The sequence below is a fragment of the Schistocerca americana genome, chromosome 1 (genome assembly GCF_021461395.2).
Source record: "Schistocerca americana isolate TAMUIC-IGC-003095 chromosome 1, iqSchAmer2.1, whole genome shotgun sequence".
Classification (NCBI taxonomy): domain Eukaryota; kingdom Metazoa; phylum Arthropoda; class Insecta; order Orthoptera; family Acrididae; genus Schistocerca; species Schistocerca americana.
Genome location: NC_060119.1, coordinates 703,941,339 through 703,966,060, shown reverse-complemented (window position 1 = coordinate 703,966,060; position 24,722 = coordinate 703,941,339). Strand labels below are relative to the sequence as shown.

The 24,722-nt window shown below is 38.1% G+C and overlaps 1 protein-coding gene across 5 annotated transcripts in view; it reads right to left on the bottom strand.

The window, feature by feature from the left end:
- The window catches only part of LOC124609653 (exonuclease mut-7 homolog), a 244,638-nt gene that overhangs the window by 68,524 nt on the left and 151,392 nt on the right, over positions 1-24,722 (bottom strand). For all 5 annotated transcript variants that reach the window (XR_006979496.1, XM_047140093.1, XM_047140091.1 and 2 more), the window contains exons 12-13: positions 11,568-11,699; positions 11,275-11,432 (exon numbers count right to left, since the gene is read on the bottom strand). Coding sequence is in view for 4 of the 5 variants with exons in the window: in XM_047140093.1 (XP_046996049.1) it covers positions 11,275-11,432; positions 11,568-11,699 (290 nt within the window). In the remaining variant the exon portion in view is untranslated. The remainder of the gene's footprint in view (positions 1-11,274; positions 11,433-11,567; positions 11,700-24,722) is intronic.

Here is a 24,722-nt window from a genome sequence, read left to right as displayed (position 1 = left end):
ACTCCAGCCGCTCCACCATCCATCACAGATCAGCAGCAACCGGTGACAGAGTCTACCTCTAATGTACTATCAGCAGTCTGTGTAGGACCCATTTTCTGATTCAACAGAAAATATTATTGACACTAAGGGGCTGAAGAGCAGTGTTATGTGTAGTGTAGCAGTGTAATGCTATGTTTTATTCCGTTGTTGAATGTGCTATTAAAGGGAGTCATATGAATTATGGTTTTTATGTTGCAGTGAAGTTAATCTACCCAGTGCCGCAACAACTTAAATCTAAGTAGTAACCTGAATGGTGTCAAAGAAAGGTGAGGCTGAAACTCTTCAGGATCAGTTCCACACAGAGAGACATCTCAAATGAGAGCTGGCAATTTGTAGAAAATCACCCACAATATAGAAAGTCCTTAAATCAGAAAATCAATTAAGCTCATTCAACTGAGATTTTTACCACCAGACTTCTTGACTGTGTTAGGGAAAGACTCATCAGTGAAAAATGGTAAAATACGTAAAAACTGCTGGATTTTCTCAACTAACTAGATTAACTGTACAAACGTTTCTTATCATTCAACAAGATAGATATGGGTCATTCGACGTCAAAGGGACCAATATTAACAAATTTCCCCACTTGACCATTTTTAAATCTAATGAAATTTGGTGGGAAGGTTCTATATGGTCTTTGATGGTTATATACCAAATTTCATTCCAGTACCTTCAGTGGTTAAATTCTTAGGGGATTTTAGAGAGGCTACTCACCAGCGCATCAAGTACGAAGGTACAAATGTGCCAAGTTTGCTAGGCTTCTTTAAAAGTTCTAGCAAGCATTTGGTCATTTGCTTTAATATACATAGATAACTTTTTATGCTGAATCACACCATGGTAAAAATACCTAAATATAGATACAAGCCTCTAAAGTGGCTAAAAATTCAACGTGCTATTTTGAGAGCACTGGTTTGACCGACCACTGCTACTTTTCATATGAGCCAATCACACTAAAACTTTGGTAGTTATTCCTACCTATGATGACTATATATCAATCAAATTTTATTAGCACTGGATGCCCAGATGAAAAGATATGCATCTGCAAATTAGGCCAAAATTTTCTACGTGCAGATTTTAGGGTATTGGTGGGGGCAATTTCTCAACTGTGTCTTCCTCAATCCTTTTTTTCTTGTCACAGCTGGATACAACATCTTTTAAGCTTTCAAAGCTATGTTGTTTAATTTCTGGATCTTGTATATTGATGAATAAGAATATCTATCAAAAGTAGGGGAAATGGATTACCGATAAACACAGAAATTAATACAATTTGAAGTTGTAAATCAAAAAATATGTAATTTTAGTGTGTTTAATAGATAAGATTTTCCTGTGGTTTAGGGAAAGTAACTTTGCTAATAAGAACTGTTTTTACATTATTTTACAGTACAGAATATAAATATAATAAAACTTCTGAAAATCCCCTTAGGATTATAAAATCCAGAAAATCGTTATGGGATGCTATGTTGCTCTAGAACTTTTTAACCCTACACAGCATTGCCACTCAGTTTACATCGGCATTATAAAGCAGCAACAGTTTTTTAAGGCTATATCCTCACAGCAGTGATACATTGCTGAATCACCACTTCATATTGTTGCTCTCATTACTGGGAATTTTCACAGTGTAAGTCTTCTATGTGGTGTAATCTATGGTGTTGACACTGTACAATCTTAGTGTTGAGTACAGACTGTTTAAATCGTCAATAATCATTGTTGCAGTTGAAGATAAGCACTAAAACAATATGTTTTACTAGCCTAATTTGTATGTTTTATATACAAACAACACTGAATATTGTCTCAAGTCATCACCATCCTATTATGGCAAAAGGGAATTACAATCAGTTGAAATGTCACCAATTGACATGGAGCTTCTTCGCCGTAGGTCTGGGCTTGATTTTACTGAAGATGCCCAGATCTGTTCATATCAGAATACCTTGTTGACAACAAAATTTCAGTTCCTGCAGAAAACTTGCTGCAACCCATTTGGTAAAGAAAAACAAGTAACCAAGAAGGCTTGAACACCAGTAACGACTGCAATGTCTGATAGGTTTAAATTACTGACTAATGAAGTTTTTAAACCTGGTCAGAAAATTTTTACCAAATGTAGACATGAAGTGGCCCAAAAACAATCATCCCACCGCAATAAGCAAGAATCACCATCCACTGAAGACATGGATGTTGTTGATGCTTGCTTTACTGCTAACACTTCACTTCACTTCATTATCATCACTTGGAGAATCATCGTTGAAGTTTCATCAGATCACAAAAGGGTTTCAATGGGATACATAAAACGGAAAACTAAGGCAATTGCCACAGCTGCTGGTGTCAGCCAATTAGTTATTGCTCAGATACAAACCGAAGAGTACCAAAAATGTAAAGGTATGAACATCTTAATTGAAGAACTTAAGATTAAGCTTCAGACTTCAAGCAATTGCAGTAATGTTCAAATGTTGACCCTGGTCCCAAATAGCAGGACTACAGAAAAAAATGGCTATAGAATTTTCTGTTTCAACTAAGATGGTGAAGAAGGCCAGGAAACTAAAGATGGCAGATGGGATTTTGGCAACAGCTGCAACCGAAAAGGAGAAAAAGCTCAATGATGGAGTAAAACAAAATGTCCTCTTTTTTTTTTTTTTTTTTTTTTTTTTAAGATGATGAGTTTACTCGTTTACGCCCAGGCAAAAAGGATTGTGTTGCAGTAAGAATAAATGGGCAAAGATTCACAAGCAGAAACGCTTACTCCTTTGTAACAGTAAAGAAATGTTAATTGCTTATTTAAGTGATTTGGAAATCAACTGAGCTTCTCAAAATTTTGTGAGCTCAGGCCGAAATGGTGTAGTACAGTTGGTGCTTCCGGACCACATTCAGTACGTATTTGGCTTCAGCAAGATCCATCCACGATGACTACAAGGATTTGACGAAAAAACTGTAAGCAGTTTGGAATCAAAAGATTGTGCAGATTGCCCAGGAAAAATGCAACTAGAGGCTTTTCTTGAAGACGCTTTTAAGGGCTATGGCCCTGAAGAAACAATGGAATACAAGCAATGGGTCCATGCTGACAGAGACATGTCAGAGGACTGTTCAAGATTGCATGGAGGCATCGACTTCGAAAATTACTGGTTTAAGAAGCCATCACTGTGTCGAACACTGAAGTTTATATCTTAAGATATCTTAAGCAGCTAAAAAGAAATCTTGCAGAAAATGAATAAATTATAACAATGGAACTTGAAACTTCCTGGCAGATTAAAACTGTGTGCCCGACCGAGACTCGAACTCGGGACCTTTGCCTTTCGCGGGCAAGTGCTCTACCAACTGAGCTACCGAAGCACGACTCACGTCCGGTACTCACAGCTTTACTTCTGCCAGTACCTCGTCTCCTACCTTCCAAACTTTACAGCAGCTCTCCTGCGAAACATGCAGAACTAGCACTCCTGAAAGAAAGGATATTGCGGAGACATGGCTTAGCCACAGCCTGGGGGATGTTTCCAGAATGAGATTTTCACTCTGCAGCGGAGTGTGCGCTGATATGAAACTTCCTGGCAGATTAAAACTGTGTGCCCGACCGAGACTCGAACTCGGTCCCGAGTTCGAGTCTCGGTCGGGCACACAGTTTTAATCTGCCAGGAAGTTTCATATCAGCGCACACTCCGCTGCAGAGTGAAAATCTCATTCTATAACAATGGATTTTGCTGAGAATTTTTCCTTTGTTGCTCAAGATGCTCTGCAAGGATTCCATTGGGAGAATAGTCAGGCCACATTTCATCCATCTGATGTCTATTTTGGTGGCAAAGAATGTCACAGTATTAGCGTTTATGTGGTCAGTGAATGTTCTGTCATAATACCATTGCTGTCCATGCCTTTCAAATAAAGTTAACAGCATATTTAAAGACAAAGATTGGAAACAATGAGAACATTTATTACTTCAGTGATGATTCAGCTAACCAATATAAGAATTTCAAAAATTTCATCAATTTATGTCTGCACGAAAATTATTCTGGCATCACTGCTGAATGGAATTTTTTTGGAACAAGCCACAGTAAATTGCCTTGTGATGGGATTGGGGGGAACAGCAAAAACACTTGCAGCCCTGTGATGATAGTGCTCCAGGTATAAAGTTTGTTGTGTACCAAAAGAAGAAACTGAAAATATTCACCCTGAGCAAGAAAAAAGGTTTTCCATGGGACATACATATCTGGAACGAGAGAGAACCAATTAATTGTAATCAGCATTCACAATTAATACCTTCGAAGTAGATGAAAAAATTCCAGCGCATTCAATTATAGGTTTATAACCAGAACAGTACGTTGCTTGTATGTAGGGCAATTTTTGGTGGGTTGGAAACGTGTATGAAGTTTCACATGAACAACAAGGCATCTTCATCAGCTTTATGAACTCACACGGTTCTGCTTGTTCCTTCCACTGGCTGATTGCTAAAGACACCTGCTGGATTCTGGAGCAACATATCTTCTTGACTTTAGATGCATCATCAATGTCATCACCAGGAAGACAATACAGTTATCCACAATCTGTCATTGAGAAAATTGTAGAAGTATTTAACCAAAAATGGAACTGACACACTATTATTTTTGTTATGCATATTTGCTGTGTTTTGTACTATAGTTGTTGTTATGGCATGTGTTAAATTATTGTTTGAAAATCACTTATAGCAGTGGTCAGTCAAACCTCGGCTCTCAGAATAGCGCAACAAATTTTTTAGCCACTTTAGAGGCTTTTATCTATATTTAGGTACAGCTAAATAACTGATTTTGGCCATGGTGTGATCAGCATAAAATGTTGTTTGTGTATATTAAAGCGAATGACCAAATGTTTGCTAGAACTTTTAAAAAACCCTAGCAAACTTGGCACATTTGCACCTTCATATGTGATGCAAAGTTTAGTAGCCTCCCATTAAAAGTCCCTAAAAATTCAGTCTCTCAAGATTCTGAATTGAAATTTGGAATGTAACCATTAAAGACCATATAGAACCTCTACAGCAAATTTCATTAGATTTGGAGATGTTCGAATGGGGAGCCATGGTCCCCTTGACATGGCATGACCCATATAACACAAGAAATGGGAATAGAAAGTCACTTTCCAGAAACAATTGAAATATGTGGAGAACAGTCCTCAAAGGAGATTAGAGACTATACTATCACTTTGGAGCAATCTCATGCAAAAAGTTATTGAGAGGAGTAGAAGTTCTCAAGAGTCTGAAAAATGTCCGTTTTATGCATATTGGGGAGATTAACACGATAAACACCAGAAATAATTTTAGATCCCGATAGTGAAGTTAGTATTATTTCTCAAGTCAGCTATAAAAAGAGCATACAAAATGGAAAAGACCATCATTTCCAGTAAAGAATATCCAGATTTTGGGCATATAATGTTCATATGGATGTAAGGTAGAGGAACAAACTGTTCTACAATTCAAGATGGGCTCTAAAAATTTTCCAAGAGCTGTTAGTAGTCCCAAATACATAACTATCCTTTCGGAATGGGCTGTATGCAAGAAAACCATGCTACAAAAAATGTATAAAATGAAGACTATAGAAAACAAAGATGGAAATGTTGGTAACCATCATACAAAAAAAGCTGTGTATGATATAAGCAGGAATATGTGTTATATCGTATGGAAGTGGGAACAGGCAATCAGCTCCAATTCAAATACCAGAACAGGCAGAACATGAAATGGATCTATGGAATGGGTAGAAGGAGTAAGGCAGACAGAAACTGAAAATAGCCTGTGTAACCATGTTAAGTATGAGTTGTAGTAAATATGGTAACAGTAATATGAAAAACCATATATGCATAATCACTTCTGTTTACAAAAATTTGCTTATACAGAGTGACACAGTAAAACAGGAACATTTTCACAATCCAATAAAACTAGAAGTGACCAAGGAAAGGAATTGCAATTATATTAATTGAAACCTTACAGCTTTTCCATTTACAAAAAATTGATGGCATTTATCATTGTTTAAAAATTACGTCCTTTAGATGGTATCCTCCTACGAATACATTCGTGAAATCTGCTGTTGAGATTCCTCATTGACTGCTGCAACATCTCAGCTGGGATACTGTGAATTGCATCCCGAGTTCTCTGTTTTAACTCATCCAGGGTTCTTGGTTGAGTCGTGTAGACTCTGCTCTTGACACAGCCTTACAAGAAAACATCACAAATGGATAAATCTGGGGATCTAGGAGGCCAAGGAATGTTACCGAATCACAAGATCACACGGTTGCTAAACAATTCTCGCACATATGCCACTGACTGCTGTGTAGTGTGTGATGTCACTCCGTTCTGTTGAAACCAAGCTTCTTGAATGTTTGGAAAGTTGTTCATTGCAGGTGTAATGACAGTTCGTAACATCTCCACATAACGAGCAGCACTGACAGTTATTGTGTTTCCCGATAATCCCATGTGATGAAACATCACATAGTACTGTCACTTTACTAGTGAGTAAAGGGCGCTCATGAATGTCACTAGGATTTGTGTTTGCCCAGTAATGGTAATTCTGTTTATTCACATAACCTGCGAGATGCAAATGTGCCTCAGCTGACATCCACTTGTTTAGAAATTCATCGTCATTGTTTATTTTTGTTACCATTTGTTGACAGAATCCTAATCGTAACCATAATCATTGTCCTTCAATTGTTGCATCATCTGCAGTTTGTAAGGATGAAATTTTAAATCAAGATGAAGAATTCTGTGAACACTCTTCCGGGACATTCCAACCCCTGCTGCTTGCTTACGAATTAGACGCCATGGGCTCCGTAAGACACACTCATGTACAACATCAATGTTCGCTAGAGAATACACACTTCTTGGTCATCCTGTTGGTTTCCTCTTGAGGGCAGATCCAGTCTCTTCAAAGTTATTAATCCAACACTTTATCGCGTGTTTCGACAGTATGGCACCATGACTGTCCTAAATTATAAAAATGTCAAAACTCCCTCTGCACCGCTACCAAACTACCATTGTTTTCACAAAACATTTTTATGGCTAACATAAGCTGTTGTTCGTTCCACTGATTCATCATTACTGAAGTGGCAAACTGTTTACTCGCTAACTGTCATGAACCCACAGTGCTGCCACCTGCCCATGGCTGCCACTACTTATTTCAAGCATTCCCGTAATTCTGTGTCACATTGTAAAATCACATCAATCAGGTAGAGCACAGAAAACAAGCACGGAATTTGTTAACTGATAAGAGAATGAATAAGTAGTATTAACAACAGCACATTTATATCTTATTAATAATAATAATAATAATAATAATAATAATAAATCCTGTGGAGGCCTGGGAAAAGAATAAGCCTCCGGTATGTTCTGCCAGTCGTAAAAGGCGGCGAAAAGAACAAACCACTAATAGGGCTAACCCCCCTTTTAGTGTGATTACTTGGTTCAGGACAGAACTAAAGAAGCCTCGGACAAGCGCCGTCATGGTCGGGGACGACGCTTGAACCCTATGCCCGCCCACAATGGTAACGACACTGCTAGCCAACTGGAAAATGATTTAAATCCAAATAGAAGTGTTTTGCAGGATATGCTTCCTGCAACCACCCTAGAAGGAAAACAAAGACAGAGGATGAGATGGTCAGATGAAGTTAATCGACACCTCATGTTCTGTTATTACCAAGCAACAAACCTAGGAACCAACACAACTGGATACAGATCACAAGTATACACAACATTTATTACCAGATACCCGGAATTAAAATTTTTAACAGAACAACGACTAGCTGATCAGATCCGTGTAATAATAAGAAATAACAGGATACCCCAGTCAGAATTAGAAAACATCAAACAACAAGTACAACAAATACCGGAACAAAATAATGTGCAATCAGAAGAAGAAGAAAATACAGTAATGGATTCAAACATCCCAGAGCAAACAAACAAAGACCAACACGCATCAATTAAACAATCAGAGGAAAACGAAATCTTAAGACAGCCACCAGAACAAGCACAAATAGAACACGAAGAGACACACGTGTTAGATATAGAAGAGAAATTTCAGCTGACATATATAGAATACAAAGACACAAATACAGACATCAGACCATTCTTGCATAGATCGCCAAATAACCCACAAGTCGAAACAACAATAAAAACTGTCAACACAATCATACACAACAAAATAAATGAAAATACAACTATGGAAGAGTCACAACTACTGGTTTATATAGGAGCACTCACTACACTAAATATACACACTAGGCAGAGATCAGAACAAACCAACACACAGAAGAAACCCACAAAACCAGCATGGCAACACAGGCTACAGATCAGAATAGAAAAACTGAGAAAAGACATCGGACAGCTAACACAATTTATAAGAAATGAAATATCAGACAAAAAACGAAAAAGGTTAGGTAAAATCTCACAACAAGAAGCAATAGAGCAATTAGATGAAAAGAAGCAGAAATTACAAGCATTGGCCAAACGACTTAGAAGATACAAAAAAAGTGAAAATAGAAGGAAACAAAACCAAACATTCAACACAAACCAAAAGAGATTTTACCAAACAATAGATAACACACACATTAAAATAGACAATCCACCAAACATAACAGACATGGAACACTTCTGGAGCAACATATGGTCAAACCCGGTACAACATAACAGGCATGCACGGTGGATACAAGCAGAAACAGACACATACAAGATGATACCACAAATGCCTGAAGTGATAATTTTGCAACATGAAGTCACCCAAGCAATTAATTCTACTCACAATTGGAAAGCCCCTGGAAATGATAAAATAGCAAATTACTGGCTAAAGAAGTTCACCTCAACACATTCACATCTAACTAAATTATTTAACAGTTACATTGCAGACCCATACACATTCCCTGATACACTTGCACATGGAATAACCTATCTGAAACCTAAAGAACCAAGCAGACACAGCAAACCCAGCTAAATATCGCCCCATAACATGCCTACCAACAATCTACAAAATATTAACTTCAGTCATTACACAGAAATTAATGACACATACAACACAGAACAAAATTATAAATGAAGAACAAAAAGGCTGCTGCAAAGGAGCACGAGGATGTAAAGAGCAACTGATAATAGATGCAGAGGTGACTTATCAAGCTAAAACTAAACAAAGGTCGCTACACTACGCATACATTGATTACCAAAAAGCTTTTGATAGTGTACCCCACTCATGGTTACAACAAATATTGGAAATATACAAAGTAGATCCTAAATTGATACAGTTCCTAAACATAGTAATGAAAAATTGGAAAACCGCACTTAATATCCAAACAAATTCAAATAATATCACATCACAGCCAATACAGATTAAGCGTGGAATATACCAAGGAGACTCATTAAGTCCTTTCTGGTTCTGCCTTGCTCTGAACCCACTATCCAACATGCTAAATAATACAAATTATGGATATAATATTACTGGAACATACCCACACAAAATCACACATTTGCTATACATGGATGATCTAAAACTACTGGCAGCAACAAATCAACAACTCAACCAATTACTAAAGATAACAGAAGTATTCAGCAATGATATAAATATGGCTTTTGGAACAGACAAATGTAAGAAAAATAGCATAGTCAAGGGAAAACACACTAAACAAGAAGATTACATATTGAATAACCACAGTGACTCCATAGAAGCGATGGAAAAAACAGATGCCTATAAATATCTAGGATAAAGACAAAAAATAGGAATAGATAATACAAATATTAAAGAAGAACTAAAAGAAAAATATAGACAAAGGCTAACAAAAATACTGAAAACAGAATTGACAGCAAGAAACAAGACAAAAGCTATAAATACTTATGCTATACCAATACTGACCTACTCATTTGGAGTAGTGAAATGGAGTAACACAGACCTAGAAGCACTCAATACACTTACACGATCACAATGCCACAAATATAGAATACATCACATACATTCAGCAACAGAAAGATTCACATTAAGCAGAAAGGAAGGAGGAAGGGGATTCATCGACATAAAAAACCTATATTATGGACAGGTAGACAATTTAAGAAAATTCTTTCTAGAACGAGCAGAAACTAGCAAAATACACAAAGCAATCACTCATATAAATACATCGGCTACACCACTGCAATTTCATAACCACCTTTACAACCCTTTAGATCACGTAACATCAACAGATACGAAGAAAGTAAATTGGAAAAAGAAAACACTACATGGCAAGCACCCGTATCATCTACCACAGCCACACATCGATCAAGACGCATCCAACACATGGCTAAGAAAAGGCAATATATACAGTGAGATGGAAGGATTCATGATTGCAATACAGGATCAAACAATAAACACCAGATATTACAGCAAGCATATTATTAAAGATCCCAATACCACAACAGATAAATGCAGACTTTGCAAACAACAAATAGAAACAGTAGATCACATCACAAGTGGATGTACAATACTAGCAAATACAGAATACCCCAGAAGACATGACAATGTAGCAAAAATAATACATCAACAGCTTGCCTTACAACATAAACTTATAAAACAACACGTTCCCACATACAAGTATGCACCACAAAATGTACTGGAGAATGATGAATACAAATTATACTGGAACAGAACCATTACAACAGATAAAACAACACCACATAACAAACCTGACATCATACTCACCAATAAAAAGAAGAAATTAACACAACTAATCGAAATATCCATACCCAATACAACAAATATACAAAAGAAAACAGGAGAAAAAATTGAAAAATACATCCAACTGGCTGAGGAAGTCAAGGACATGTGGCATCAGAATAAAGTTGACATTATACCAATTATACTATCAACTACAGCAGTCATACCACACAATATCCACCAGTACATCAATACAATACAGCTACATCCAAACTTATATATACAATTACAGAAATCCGTAATTATTGATACATGTTCAATTACCCGAAAGTTCCTAAATGCAATATAACGTATACCGTACAGTTAAAAGGAAGTGACGCTTGATCAAGGTCTGCGTCACGTCCCATTTTTTAACCAGACTTAACGTCTGAGAAAGTAAAGAAATAATAATAATAATACAAGAGTGAAAGTAGTTGGAGGACATGAAACTTACCAGAATTAAGAGCTTATTATAACATTATAATAATGTTTTACACATTTCAGTATTTCAAGTATACCAGGGTAATTTGTCAAACAATCTACACAATTTAAAACTGTCAACAGCTACATCTGATAATGCACAATACAAACTTACAATTTCCTTTTGAGTCTTCTTAGTAGATTTTGGAACCTTCTTAGGTGACTTCAACATTTGTATTATGCTATTACATATTTCCAAGAATGGAATACCTTGTTCTGCACAACACTGTTCCATCACATCAAAAACTTCCAACAGGCAGTAAGCATCCAATGCTGACCATGCAACATGAGAAAAAATATATACAGACAACTAGCCTAAAAAAAATAATATTTGTTACAGAAAACATAAAATTAAATGAATAGTGTTATATCCAAAGAAAAGCAGGAAAAACCTAGAGAAATCTGTACCTGCATATACTAGTTGTCCTCTACGCAGCGGCCTCTGCTCCCAGTTGGAAAACTGATCAGATTTGTCTAAAGGATGTCCTTTGCACAATTCCACTAACCGGGACAAACTCTCCCCACTTGTGTTTTCACTTCCTAGAAATACACCAAATTCTTGTTACCAAAGTTTAAGGTCAATTATATCACATAGGAAATACACTGATTGTCCTACAGTGCTCTTTTGTTGTTACTCCATTCTGAACTTTAAATTGTTTACAAGAGATTAAAAACCAACAAAATTATGTTTATTTAATGAAGAATTTTTCTAAGAAACTCAAATATCTAAGTTTAAGGTTTCTTGAAGTACATCATGCCAATTTCTTCTGTCCTGAACTTTTCCCAGCAGACTTTCGAGGTTGAAACTCATTACTTCTTTGCCACCTCATCCTTTGCCACCCTCTTCACCTCGTGCCTTCTTCTCCAACATTTACATCTTTTCCAGCAATCATGTATTCTTAATATGTGCCCAAAGTAGGGGCAGTATCAGACCTTCACAGAGCAATCTGGTTTTATTTGCTGTGATACTGCCTTATACATTTTCTTTGTAGTCCATGGAACTCTACAGTGTTTCCTTGAACACCACAATTCAAAAGTGCCTAGCCCATGCCATTCAGCTTTCCTTATGATCGAAGTTTCACATTCATACATAACAGCTGAAAAAACCATAACCCTTACTATAAGGATCTTTGTTGTTGAAGTTATGTCTCCACTCCTTAAAGCATTGTCACAGTTGGACATTGTCTTCCTGTCAAGTAAGAAGCGCCTTTTGATTTTGTGGCACCACCAGCAGCAATCAGGGAGTTGAGATAACTGAATGTATAAACTACCTCCATTGGTTCACCTCCTATATACCATGGAATGGTAGGTTTAGTTCCCATAATTTTTGTTTTCTTCACTTTCAGGATTAGACTAGCCTTTGCACTTTCTTGTTTCACTTTCAGTAAGAGGTTTTATTCTTTTAGCTCCTCTTCACTTCCTGCCATCAGTATGGTAACACCCGCATATCGAAGATAATTCGTATTATCCCAACTATTTTAATTCTGGTTTCTTCTTCATGCAGGCTTGCCATACTCATTTCTGAATTTTGACGCATTTAGTTGTTCTATATATGGTTTTCACCGAGGCTTCCTGGCCAAAGTATTTCCATATGAAATGACTGAGATGATCTATCTACAATACTGCAAATTACTTGTGTGGGACTGCTGTATCCAGATCAAGGCACCAGCGGTGATGTCACATTGTGCCACAAATTTGGTGACATACAGTATCAATTAAAGGTGTGTTCACATGATGCCTTTCTTCTCTTCCATCTCGTGCACGTGTTTACGCTTACATTTCCAACAACGCAACTACTCATGCATTTGTGCATGTGTTATTTCCTTGACATGCAGGCTGTGCCTGAAAGTGCTTTGCTTCTGAGCTTCAGAGGGAATCTCTTGCGCTTTTTGGAAGATGACAGGCAGTTGGGGCTCATGTGTGTTTCCTTGTGTAGTATGTTGAGGTTATGTTTTAAGGCAATTATGTGCAACACTGTTGACTTCAAAGAAAACACATACAAAATTTTAGATGATTATAGACAAACAGAAGACATATAGAATGCTGCTCCTGAAGATTGTTTGAACAGAAATTTGAGATGCTATCCCCTGAGTGTCAAGTATTAGGTAAAAAGTTTCTGATCATGTCATTGCAAATAATAAGATTTTCTCAAAGTAAGAAAAGTGAGACGAGGCCTTCAAAGTTATGAAAAGAGAATATGAAAACAGTAGGCAAATATACAAATTATGGTGCCATAATAGCACTACAATTGTGGAGCCTCATGTCGGAACAGAAGAAGAGAGAGAGCAGATGGTGCTCCTCAACAAAATACTAGGAATTGAAAAGAACACTGAACAAGCATCCATTTTAGTGGATTCTGTGGTCTGTTGGAATTACTAAATTTGTTGACTATGAGAATGTTAGCCTACATACAATATCTTTTAATTGAAGTTGTGTTTCACAAAACAAAATACAATTAACCATCACTGGCCGACAAAGAATCTCCCTTAAGTGTTTCTCAGTTTCAGGAATAATCACTGAAATTCTTTGTTTAGAAATACAAAATGTGTATACAAGTCACCAGTTATGAGTTAATAAAATGTTATTGCCAACCTTAATCACTACAGTTTCCCAAGGAGAAAAATCTTACATCTCACTGCAACCACTTCTGGAAATTTGCAGACAAAACATTGCCATCACCTTGTATTTCTCGTACCTCTTGTTATTTAGTTACTGTTTTGCCCAGATTCACCTTGTGCATTTTTTCTGTTGCCTTTCATCACAATAAACACAGCACAAATTGACAAGCAAAGAAACGGATGCAAAGCAGACTGCTTGAACAATGGCGCATTGTGCTGACATGGAAATACACATGCATACCTGCATCCTTTCTACTAATTTTTGTGCACACTTTTGTTCCCATGTGTTAGAGATTGGTCATGTGAAAAGACACAATGTGTGGACCTATCTTGATGGTAACTTATGAAGGCCTTGGGCAAAATATTTTGGTAAAACATATGTTAGATTCCACCGCACATAAAAATTTCTTAACACCTTTTCAGTGTACTAATACTCAGTTACAGGGCACAGCAACATAATAACTCATAGATACAGCCTCATCTGACAGTTTCATTAGTAGATTATCTACTTGCATGTATGCATTGTTTATGCAAAGAAATTATAAATGCAACATTATTTCTCACCTGAAGGAATAACGGTAAACATGATGTAAAGATAAGCATAGCAACAACTCTCTCATTATTAAACTTGGGAGTGAAACTCTTCCAAGGAGAGATCCCCAGTGGTGGGACTGACTTTTTTGAAATTATCTACACTGTTATGTAAATTAAGACCCCAGGTATCACACACTGAAGCAATTCATTCTGGTGGGACCTCACTTGTAAGCAATTCATGCAAACAATTTCAGAATGTTGTGTGACACACTATAGCATTAAAAAAGTTGCATCAAATAGTCTAGTTGTATGATGTGATGCAGGAGGTTGTGGGTCCAAACCTCACCTTTTTATTTTTAAATCCTCCTAAAAATGACTGTTGATCATTTTTATTCAGTTAATTGATTTAAATGTAATTTTTTGTTTCCATTCCTTTGTCACATCATTTGAATCATAACAACAACTTCTTCGTTTGCTCTCATTTTTCTCTCCATCATTCTTTTTCCACTCGAAATCTTTGTTCATGAGTTTTTAATTAATTGTATACATTAATTTCTATTTCATTTCTTTTCTGTTATCACCCTGTTTTTTCATATACATTATTGCATACATTGTATCTATTTTCATTTTGCTTTCGTTATTCTTATAAACCCTTCTTTCATTTAAAAGTTCATTTGCATTATTTTGTCCACAGTGCAATAAGAATTTATGTTATGTTTTAAATGTTTGTATGATGATTACCATGCAAAAAAATTGCACGTCTGGTAACAAAAAATACATTTTTCACACCACTGCACAGTCAATATAAATAGATTGGTCTTTTGGTTTTTAAGTAACAGATTGGAATTTTCAAATAATTGAATATTGTAATAGATAAATGTAATTATAATCATAGTCACAAAAATTCTGATTGAAAAAAGAAATATATAAGAAAAAATGGAACAAATGGAAAAAGTTCATACAGTGATTAAAATAATGTGACAAAGGAAAAGATATAAAAAAATTAAACCAATTAACTGAGTAAAAGTAATGATCCAAGTCATTTCAATGAAGATTTACCTTTATAGGAAAACTTACTATACCTAACAAGATTTGAACCCACAACCTCTTGCATGGAAAGCTATTATGGGATTAAGACTGGGCGATCTAGCAGTGAGATGCCCGAGTCAACCAGTAAAGTATGTGTGGGAGTCTGTGAATATGCCTGCTCTCATCTTGGAAGATTAGCATATCCACAGATTTTATCATCACGAAGATGTATAATAAAGAGCATCACTTGGTCACCAAGAATATTGAAAGAAACATCTTGGTTCAAGCAGTTCTTCAGGCTTTCCTGGCGACATGTTGACATGTTAAAGGATCAGGTCTTCTGCTGCTTGTTTGCACATGCAGTCTTTCTTGCATTAGCATACATGGTTTTTGTATTTCTACCCGATTGCATCACAACTATTTTTCTTCTCCTCCTCCTCCATTATTTTCACACCCTTCCAACATATGTTCATTACAACATCACACATAAACTGTTCCACATGTTTTCATAGAGGAGGAAATGGAGTTCCGTATTTCAAAGATGTGGCATCCTTCCAATCATAGGTAAGACAGGAACATCTAACTGAAAATGTGAGTTTGTTAGATGCTAAGAATCTTACTAGTCATTATGAGATGGAAACACTGATCTTCCCTGACAACCCTGAAGCCACATCACATGAAAAGTTAGGGTCTTAGTGGAACAAATGATATATGAAAAGGATACAAACAAAAAGACTAAGTGAAAGATGTTTACATACTGGATAAATAGCTGAGTCAATTTTTTAACAAAGCAGTGAAAAGACAATGTTTATGTTAAACCACAATATTCAAACTGTCACTGGACCTTGTCTCTACAGCACAACATAAAATTTGTTTATTACATTGATCTGAATTTTTCCGCAATAGTACCCTCTGTCGTGTTATAAACTAGTTAATTTGCACTTTTTCTCACAACTGATAAAGATGATGTGATTTTGAATAAGAGAAGGAGGGGGGGGGGGGGGGGGGTGTAAGAGAGAGAGAGAGAGAGAGAGAGAGAGAGAGAGAGAGAGAGAAGTATATGTTATCACTATCGTGTTCCTTCCTTGCTTAAAACTGACTCCTGGTACACACTGGCACACATTTCAACAGGTACTATACACAAGTACAAAGTCATACTCAAGAACAGCTTGATGCTACTCAATCCAAAGATCAAAGAACATAACTGTACATAGTTGACATACTTTACACTTCATATTACAGTGAGGATTCGTAAACCTGTCCTAGTGAAATATCTGCAAACAACACCAATATCATGAAACTATAATTTTAGGTTATCTGTAATATGATTCTTGGAACTTGTGTTTATGTAAACTAAAATTATCAATATCAAGAAACACTTTAAGGAAGCAAGCAAAACTTCCAAAAGAATTTGTGGTGCACTTCCCGTGAACCAAGTTGATGCTTCCTCAAGGTAGGTGATTCCACACGATGCGTAAAAACTCATGCCAATTGGAGCTGACGTGTGTTTAGTAATTACACTTCATGCACGGCAACGTAAGTTTCACAAATCTGTAGTTTCATAAGTTTTGAGTATTAGTTTTGATGATACTTTGTGTTAGTCAAAATATTTTAAGCCACTGCAAATGATGGTTATGGACTTAGTACTCAATAAACCTTTTTTGGGGTCAGAAGCTGGCCTCGAAAGTCATTTTTGGGCACTGAGTTACTGTAAATTTCATGTTTTCTCATCAAGAAAGTCAAAAGTGTGACATTAACTAATCATTAAATCCTATGTACAGTAGAGATATTTCAGCACTTTGGCTTGCTGAGCACTTGAGGAACCATATAAATTTGCAATAACATGAAGTAAATGGTGCGTCTGCAACAAAATTTTACTATATGCTTCCAGAAGAGTGAAGTTATGCAGTGGCACAGGTTTTTGTCACATGCTGAGAACAGTTTTTGGCTAAATCCGATAGCTTTAGTCTCCAATGGCCTCGATATTATGGAGGTGCAAGCTAAAGCTAGAAGGAAAATTATTAAGAAGACTAAGAATGTCTTACTACTCTGCGGTAGTCATTGGAGGAGATGGTTCAGAACTCTATAGATGATGATTATCATGTAACCAGTATTTGTAAGCTAAGTGCAAGCTTCAGTGATATCTCCAAAACAAATTTTCACTCTGCAACAGAAACTTAATTATACACTTGTGGATGATATAAGGCATATTGTTTAGAATACTCCTCACACTGTTGTGAAGACTATGTAACTCTTTTCACAGTACGATAAGTCGTAGATGAAATAGTTTGTGGAATGTGTTAATTAAGTACTTCAAAAACTGCTCCGGAATGGGGGGTGATCGTGCACTGGAGTAACTAATAAATCGTCCTACACTTTGTCACATCACACACAACATGCTTTGCATCAGAATACTCCTGGAAAGAGGCTACTTTGACAAATAATTCCCAAAAGTATGCAGCCTGACCAAAAGGAGTGTTTCATTTTGATCTGCATCTTTTAGTTGATCAACGGCTTGTACATATTATAGTTTCTGTGGTCATGCATGTCATGAATAAATAACAATTCAGGCCTGTTAATCAGATCCGAATAACTTTGCTTTTGTTCCTCTTAGTTGACTACTTTTTCTTTGCAGTGCCTTCAGTGCCAGAGACTGAAAGAAAGCTGGAATCCTCCTCAGATCTATGTATGGACTACAAAAATTTCTTCTTTCAATATATATCTATTAAAGCTTCTAATCACTTGAATTACAGATGTGTTGTGTCATTAGACTGCACAACATGAACATATTTTAACAAATCAAAATGTCTCAGAATTAATGACAGAATGAGTCTTTTAAACCTTCTTTTGTTTTGTTTCTATGACATGACTATTGTCATCCATATTCACCTACTATGTTTCCTTCTCTCCCTTTTCCTACACTCGAATTCCAGTCACCCATGACTATTAAATTTTCGCCTCCCTTCACAATCTGAATAATTTCTTTTATTTCATCATACATTTCTTCAATTTCTTCGTCATCTGCAGAGCTAGTTGGTATATAAACTTGTACTACTGTAGTAGGTGTGGGCTTCGTATCTATCTTGGCCACAATAATGCGTTCACTATGCTGTTTGTAGTAGCTTACCCGCATTCCTATTTTCCTATTCATTATTAAACCTACTCCTGCATTACCCCTATTTGATTTTGTGTTTATAACCCTGTAGTCACCTGACCAGAAGTCTTGTTCCTCCTGCCACCGAACTTCACTAATTCCCACTATATCTAACTTCAACCTATCCATTTCCCTTTTTAAATTTTCTAACCTACCTGCCCGATTAAGGGATCTGACATTCCACGATCCGATCCGTAGAACGCCAGTTTTCTTTCTCCTGATAACGACGTCCTCTTGAGTAGTCCCTGCCCGGAGATCCGAATGGGGGACTATTTTACCTCCGGAATATTTTACCCAAGAGGACGCCATCATCATGTAATCATACAGTAAAGCTGCATGCCCTCGGGAAAAATTACGGCTGTAGTTTCCCCTTGCTTTTAGCCGTTCGCAGTACCAGCACAGCAAGGCCGTTTTGGTTATTGTTACAAGGCCAGATCAATCAATCATCCAGACTGTTGCCCTTGCAACTACTGAAAAGGGTGCTGCCCCTCTTCAGGAACCACACGTTTGTCTGGCCTCTCAACAGATACCCCTCCATTGTGGTTGCACCTACGGTACGGCTATCTGTATCGCTGAGGCACGCAAGCCTCCCCACCAACGGCAAGGTCCATGGTTCATGGGGGTGGGGCAGAGAGATACTTTTTTAAAAAGGTTATGCAGAATTAACTGGAGACTCATTATCTACGGATAATTTAATATTGATTTTCAGTCGGATAATACCAATCGAGGACACACTGAATGGTTGATATACGGCTTTTGATTATTTGCTAAAGCAAAACTTCTTGCGAGAATTGAAGGACATAGTGCAAATTTTTCTTTTGTTTCCTTTGCTGCTTGCTCAATATACAGATTGAATAACATCGGGGAGAGGCTATAACCCTGTCTCACTCCCTTCCCAACCACTGCTTCCCTTTGATGTCCCTCGACTCTTATAACTGCTGGTTGTTTTGGGGAAGGAGACCAGACAGCGTGGTCATCGGTCTCATCGGATTAGGGAAGGATGGGGAAGGAAGTCGGGTGTGCCCTTTCAGAGGAACCATCCCGGCATTTGCCTGGAATGATTTAGGGAAATCACGGAAAACCTAAATCAGGATGGCCCGACGCGGGATTGAACCGTCGTCCTCCCGAATGCGAGTCCAGTGTCTAACCACTGCGCCACCTCTCTCGGTCTTATAACTGCCATCTGGTTTCTGTACAAATTGTAAATAGGTTTTCACTCCGTGTATTTTAACACTCCCACCTTCAGAATTTGAAAGAGAGTATTCCAGTCAACATTGTCAAAAGCTTTCTCCAAGTCTACAAATGCTAGAAATGTAGGTTTACCTTTCCTTAATTTAGCTTCTAAGAAAAGTCATAGGGTCAGTATTGCCTCACGTGTTCCGATATTTCTACAAAATCCAAACTGATCTTCCCCGAGGTCAGCTTCTACTAGTTTTTCCATTCGTCTGTAAAGAATTTGCGTTAGTATTTTGCAGCCGTGACTTATTAAACTGATTGTTCGGTAATTTTCACATCTGTCAGCGCCTGCTTTCTTTGGGATTGGAATTATTATATTCTTGTTGAAGTCTGAGGGTATTTCACCTGTCTCATACATCTTGCTCACCAGATGGCAGAGTTTTGTCAGGACTGGCTCTCCCAAGGCTGCCAGTAGTTCTAATGGAATGCTGTCTACTCCTGGAGCTTTGTTTCGACTCAGATCTTTCAGTGCTCTTTCAAACTCTTCACGCAGTATCTTATCTCCCATTTCGTCTTCATCTACATCCTCTTCCATTTCCATAATATTGTCCTCAAGTACATTGCCCTTGTATAGACCCTCTATATACTCCTTCCACCCTTCTGCCTTCCCTTCTTTGCTTAGAACTGGGTTTCCATCTGAGCTCTTGATTTTCATAAAAGTGGCTCTCTTATCTCCAAAGGTCTCTTTAATTTTCCTGTAGGCAGTATCTATCTTCCCCGCAGTGAGATAAGCCTCTACATCCTTACATTTGTCCTCTAGCCATCCCTGCTTAGCCATTTTGCACTTCCTGTCGATCTCATTTTTGAGACATTCTTGTCAATTGTTCCCCTATGATCTCCCTGAAACTCTGTACAACCTCTGGTTCAGTCAGTTTATCCAGGTCTCATCTCCTTAAATTCCCACCTTTTTGAAGTTTCTTCAGTTTTAATCTACAGTTCATAACCAATAGATTGTGGTCAGAGTCCACATCTGCCCCTGGAAATGTCTTACAGTTTAAAACCTGGTTCCTAAATATCTGTCTTACCATTATATAATCTATCTGAAAACTTTCAGCATCTCCAGGCTTCTTCCATGTATACAACTTTCTTGCATGATTCTCGAACCAAGTGTTAGCTATGATTAAGTTATGCTCTGTGCAAAATTCTACCAGGCGGCTTCCTCGTCGGTTTCTTACCCCCAATCCATATTCACCTACTACATTTCCTTCTCTCCCTTTTGCTACTGACGAATTCCAGTCACCCATGACTATTAAATCTTCGTCTCCCTTCACTGTCTGAATAATTTCTTTGATTTCATCATACATTTTGTCAATTTTTTCGTCATCTGCAGAGGTAGTAGGCATATAAACTTGTACTACTGTGGTAGGCGTGGGCTTCGTATCTATCTTGGCCACAATAATGCGTTCACTATGCTGTTTGTAGTAGCTTACCCGCATTCCTATTTTCCTATTCATTATTAAACCTACTCCTGCATTACCCCTATTTGATTTTGTGTTTATAACCCTGTAGTCACCTGACCAGAAGTCTTGTTCCTCCTGCCACCGAACTTCACTAATTCCCACTATATCTAACTTTAATGTATCCATTTCCCTTTTTAAATTTTCTAACCTACCTGCCCGATTAAGGGATCTGACATTCCACGCTCCAAACCGTAGAACGCCAGTTTTCGTTCTCCTGATTACGACATCCTCTTGAGTATCCCGGAGATCCGAATGGGGGACTATTTTACCTCCGGAATGTTTTACCCAAGAGGACGCCATCATCATTTAACCATACACACTGCTAAAAAAATAAAATGCTTCATTGGTAGCACAAAAACTATATGGAACATTTTTAAAATTAGAGACAAACAAAAACAGTGATACAACTGGAATAAGTCACAAAAAACAGTGTGACCGAGATATGAAAAATTTAAATCATTAACCATCAAATTAGATGGTTCTTTGATAACCAACATTAAAAAAAATCATTAAGCTGTGCAAAAATTACAGCTTTTAAGCAGCTAAAAGTTTTTTTTTTTTTTTAAATTCAAGTAATCAAGTCTGAGGAGTACCAAGTATCAAAGATGTTCAATGATTACCTCTTCACTGTGGCAGCAAACACTGCGGCTACCAGCAGAAATCTATTTCAAAAAGCTAAGGTGGGTACAATACTAATAACACTACCAAGTGGTAATTCTGGCAGCTATTACTGCATTTCTAGGAGCTGATGACTCACAATATACACTCCTGGAAATGGAAAAAAGAACACATTGACACCGGTGTGTCAGACCCACCATACTTGCTCCGGACACTGCGAGAGGGCTGTACAAGCAATGATCACACGCACGGCACAGCGGACACACCAGGAACCGCGGTGTTGGCCGTCGAATGGCGCTAGCTGCGCAGCATTTGTGCACCGCCGCCGTCAGTGTCAGCCAGTTTGCCGTGGCAAACGGAGCTCCATCGCAGTCTTTAACACTGGTAGCATGCCGCGACAGCGTGGACGTGAACCGTATGTGCAGTTGACGGACTTTGATTGAGGGAGTATAGTGGGCATGCGGGAGGCCGGGTGGACGTACCGCCGAATTGCCCAACACGTGGGGCGTGAGGTCTCCACAGTACATCGATGTTGTCGCCAGTGGTCGGCGGAAGGTGCACGTGCCCGTCGACCTGGGACCGGACCGCAGCGACGCACGGATGCACGCCAAGACCGTAGGATCCTACGCAGTGCCGTAGGGGACCGCACCGCCACTTCCCAGCAAATTAGGGACACTGTTGCTCCCGGGGTATCGGCGAGGACCATTCGCAACAGTCTCCATGAAGCTGGACTATGGTCCCGCACACCGTTAGGCCGTCTTCCGCTCACGCCCCAACATCGTGCAGCCCGCCTCCAGTGGTGTCGCGACAGGCGTGAATCGAGGGACGAATGGAGACGTGTCGTCTTCAGCGATGAGAGTCGCTTCTGCCTTGGTGCCAATGATGGTCGTATGCGTGTTTGGCGCCGTGCAGGTGAGCGCCACAATCAGGACTGCATACGACCGAGGCACACAGGGCCAACACCCGGCATCATGGTGTGGGGAGCGATCTCCTACACTGGCCGTACACCACTGGTGATCGTCGAGGGGACACTGAATAGTGCACGGTACATCCAAACCGTCATCGAACCCATCGTTCTACCATTCCTAGACCGGCAAGGGAACTTGCTGTTCCAACAGGACAATGCACGTCCGCATGTATCCCGTGCCACCCAACGTGCTCTAGAAGGTGTAAGTCAACTACCCTGGCCAGCAAGATCTCCGGATCTGTCCCCCATTGAGCATGTTTGGGACTGGATGAAGCGTCGTCTCACGCGGTCTGCATGTCCAGCACGAACCCTGGTCCAACTGAGGCGCCAGGTGGAAATGGCATGGCAAGCCGTTCCACAGGACTACATCCAGCATCTCTACGATCGTCTCCATGGGAGAATAGCAGCCTGCATTGCTGCGAAAGGTGGATATACACTGTACTAGTGCCGACATTGTGCATGCTCTGTTGCCTGTGTCTATGTGCCTGTGGTTCTGTCAGTGTGATCATGTGATGTATCTGACCCCAGGAATGTGTCAATAAAGTTTCCCCTTCCTGGGACAATGAATTCACGGTGTTCTTATTTCAATTTCCAGGAGTGTATTTCCTGGGAGACTGTAATATGCTGCAGTAAAAGCCACCAATAACAATGGAGATAAGCAAATCACCTCAAACACCATTTTTATTTCTCTTCTTTCAGTATTCTCAAAAGTTTATAAAAATATAGTTTACAATACAATACTAATTCACTGTTTTGAGCAGAAGTTATTGACTACTTTTCAGTTCACCTATTATAGAAGATTAGTCACAGAGGAAGCCTCATAAATGAAGTCTTGGAGGACCTAAACAAGAAAAATATTTATAATTCTGTGATATTGTCAAACCCTTTAATTGTGTCCACCATGAAATTCTGTGTGACAAACTAAAATGTTACGAGTAGGGACCTGAAAATTTAACAACTTTTTTTTTTTTTTGTTGCCGAAATTAGTATCTATTTTTGGGCAAAATTTGCATCTAATTTTTTGTTTATTTGTAAGGTTGTGATGCAACTTGTCTGAAGACAAAGCTTTAGTGTGTATAAATTGAGATGCTTCAAAAGTTTTTTGCCCAAAATGTTCTTTCCTTGTTTTCCTCTTTTGGCTTCCTACAAATGGTTGTTTATTTTGAGAATCAGCAGCATTATCCCATTGGTGAACAGAGCGCTTCTCTGATTTTAGGTGTTTCTCAACATCATTTTACTTTTCCCACCCTATTCGATAGCTACAAAATTGACGACATATTGATTCTGACCAATGCTACAGGTAGAACTGACAAAGTTAATATTAACTATGGTAATAGCTATTTCCACATTAGAGGAAGACTTTCTACACTGTCGAAATACACCCACCACTTATAAAACTGCCATGTTAAAGTAACTGCATCCACTACATTTACATGGGTTTTCCAAAACCAAATTTCACAAACCCAGTTCCTAATTCTGCTTCTGTTAGATCAAGTAAACATCAATTCTGGAAATGCGGTTATAGTTGTCAGATTTCAACTTGCACAATAAATTTTCACTGTCATGTAAAAGCACAATCATATTTGATACATGCATAGGTTCTCAGGTTACATCTAGCTGCTAAAAATTTTTGGTTAATGCGTAAAATGTTACTTTTGTGCAGTGAAGGAGAAATAGAAGTATTGGACTGAGTATGAAGTTGTCTATCTCTAAGAGAATCCACAACTGTGCTGATAAAAATTAGAAACCAGAACATCTGATTTCAGATGCAGTACTTGACTGATCTACCAAACTGATTCAGCCCTGAACATGTAAACAAAACAGCATAAAATGTTTTCCAAAATTTAGTTTTCATCTTCTGGAAGTTCTCTCTAATGTAAATGTAGTGATTTTAGCAATTTTTGAACTTTAGCTAGCAGGTAAATTACATGTTTCTTTGTTCTATGA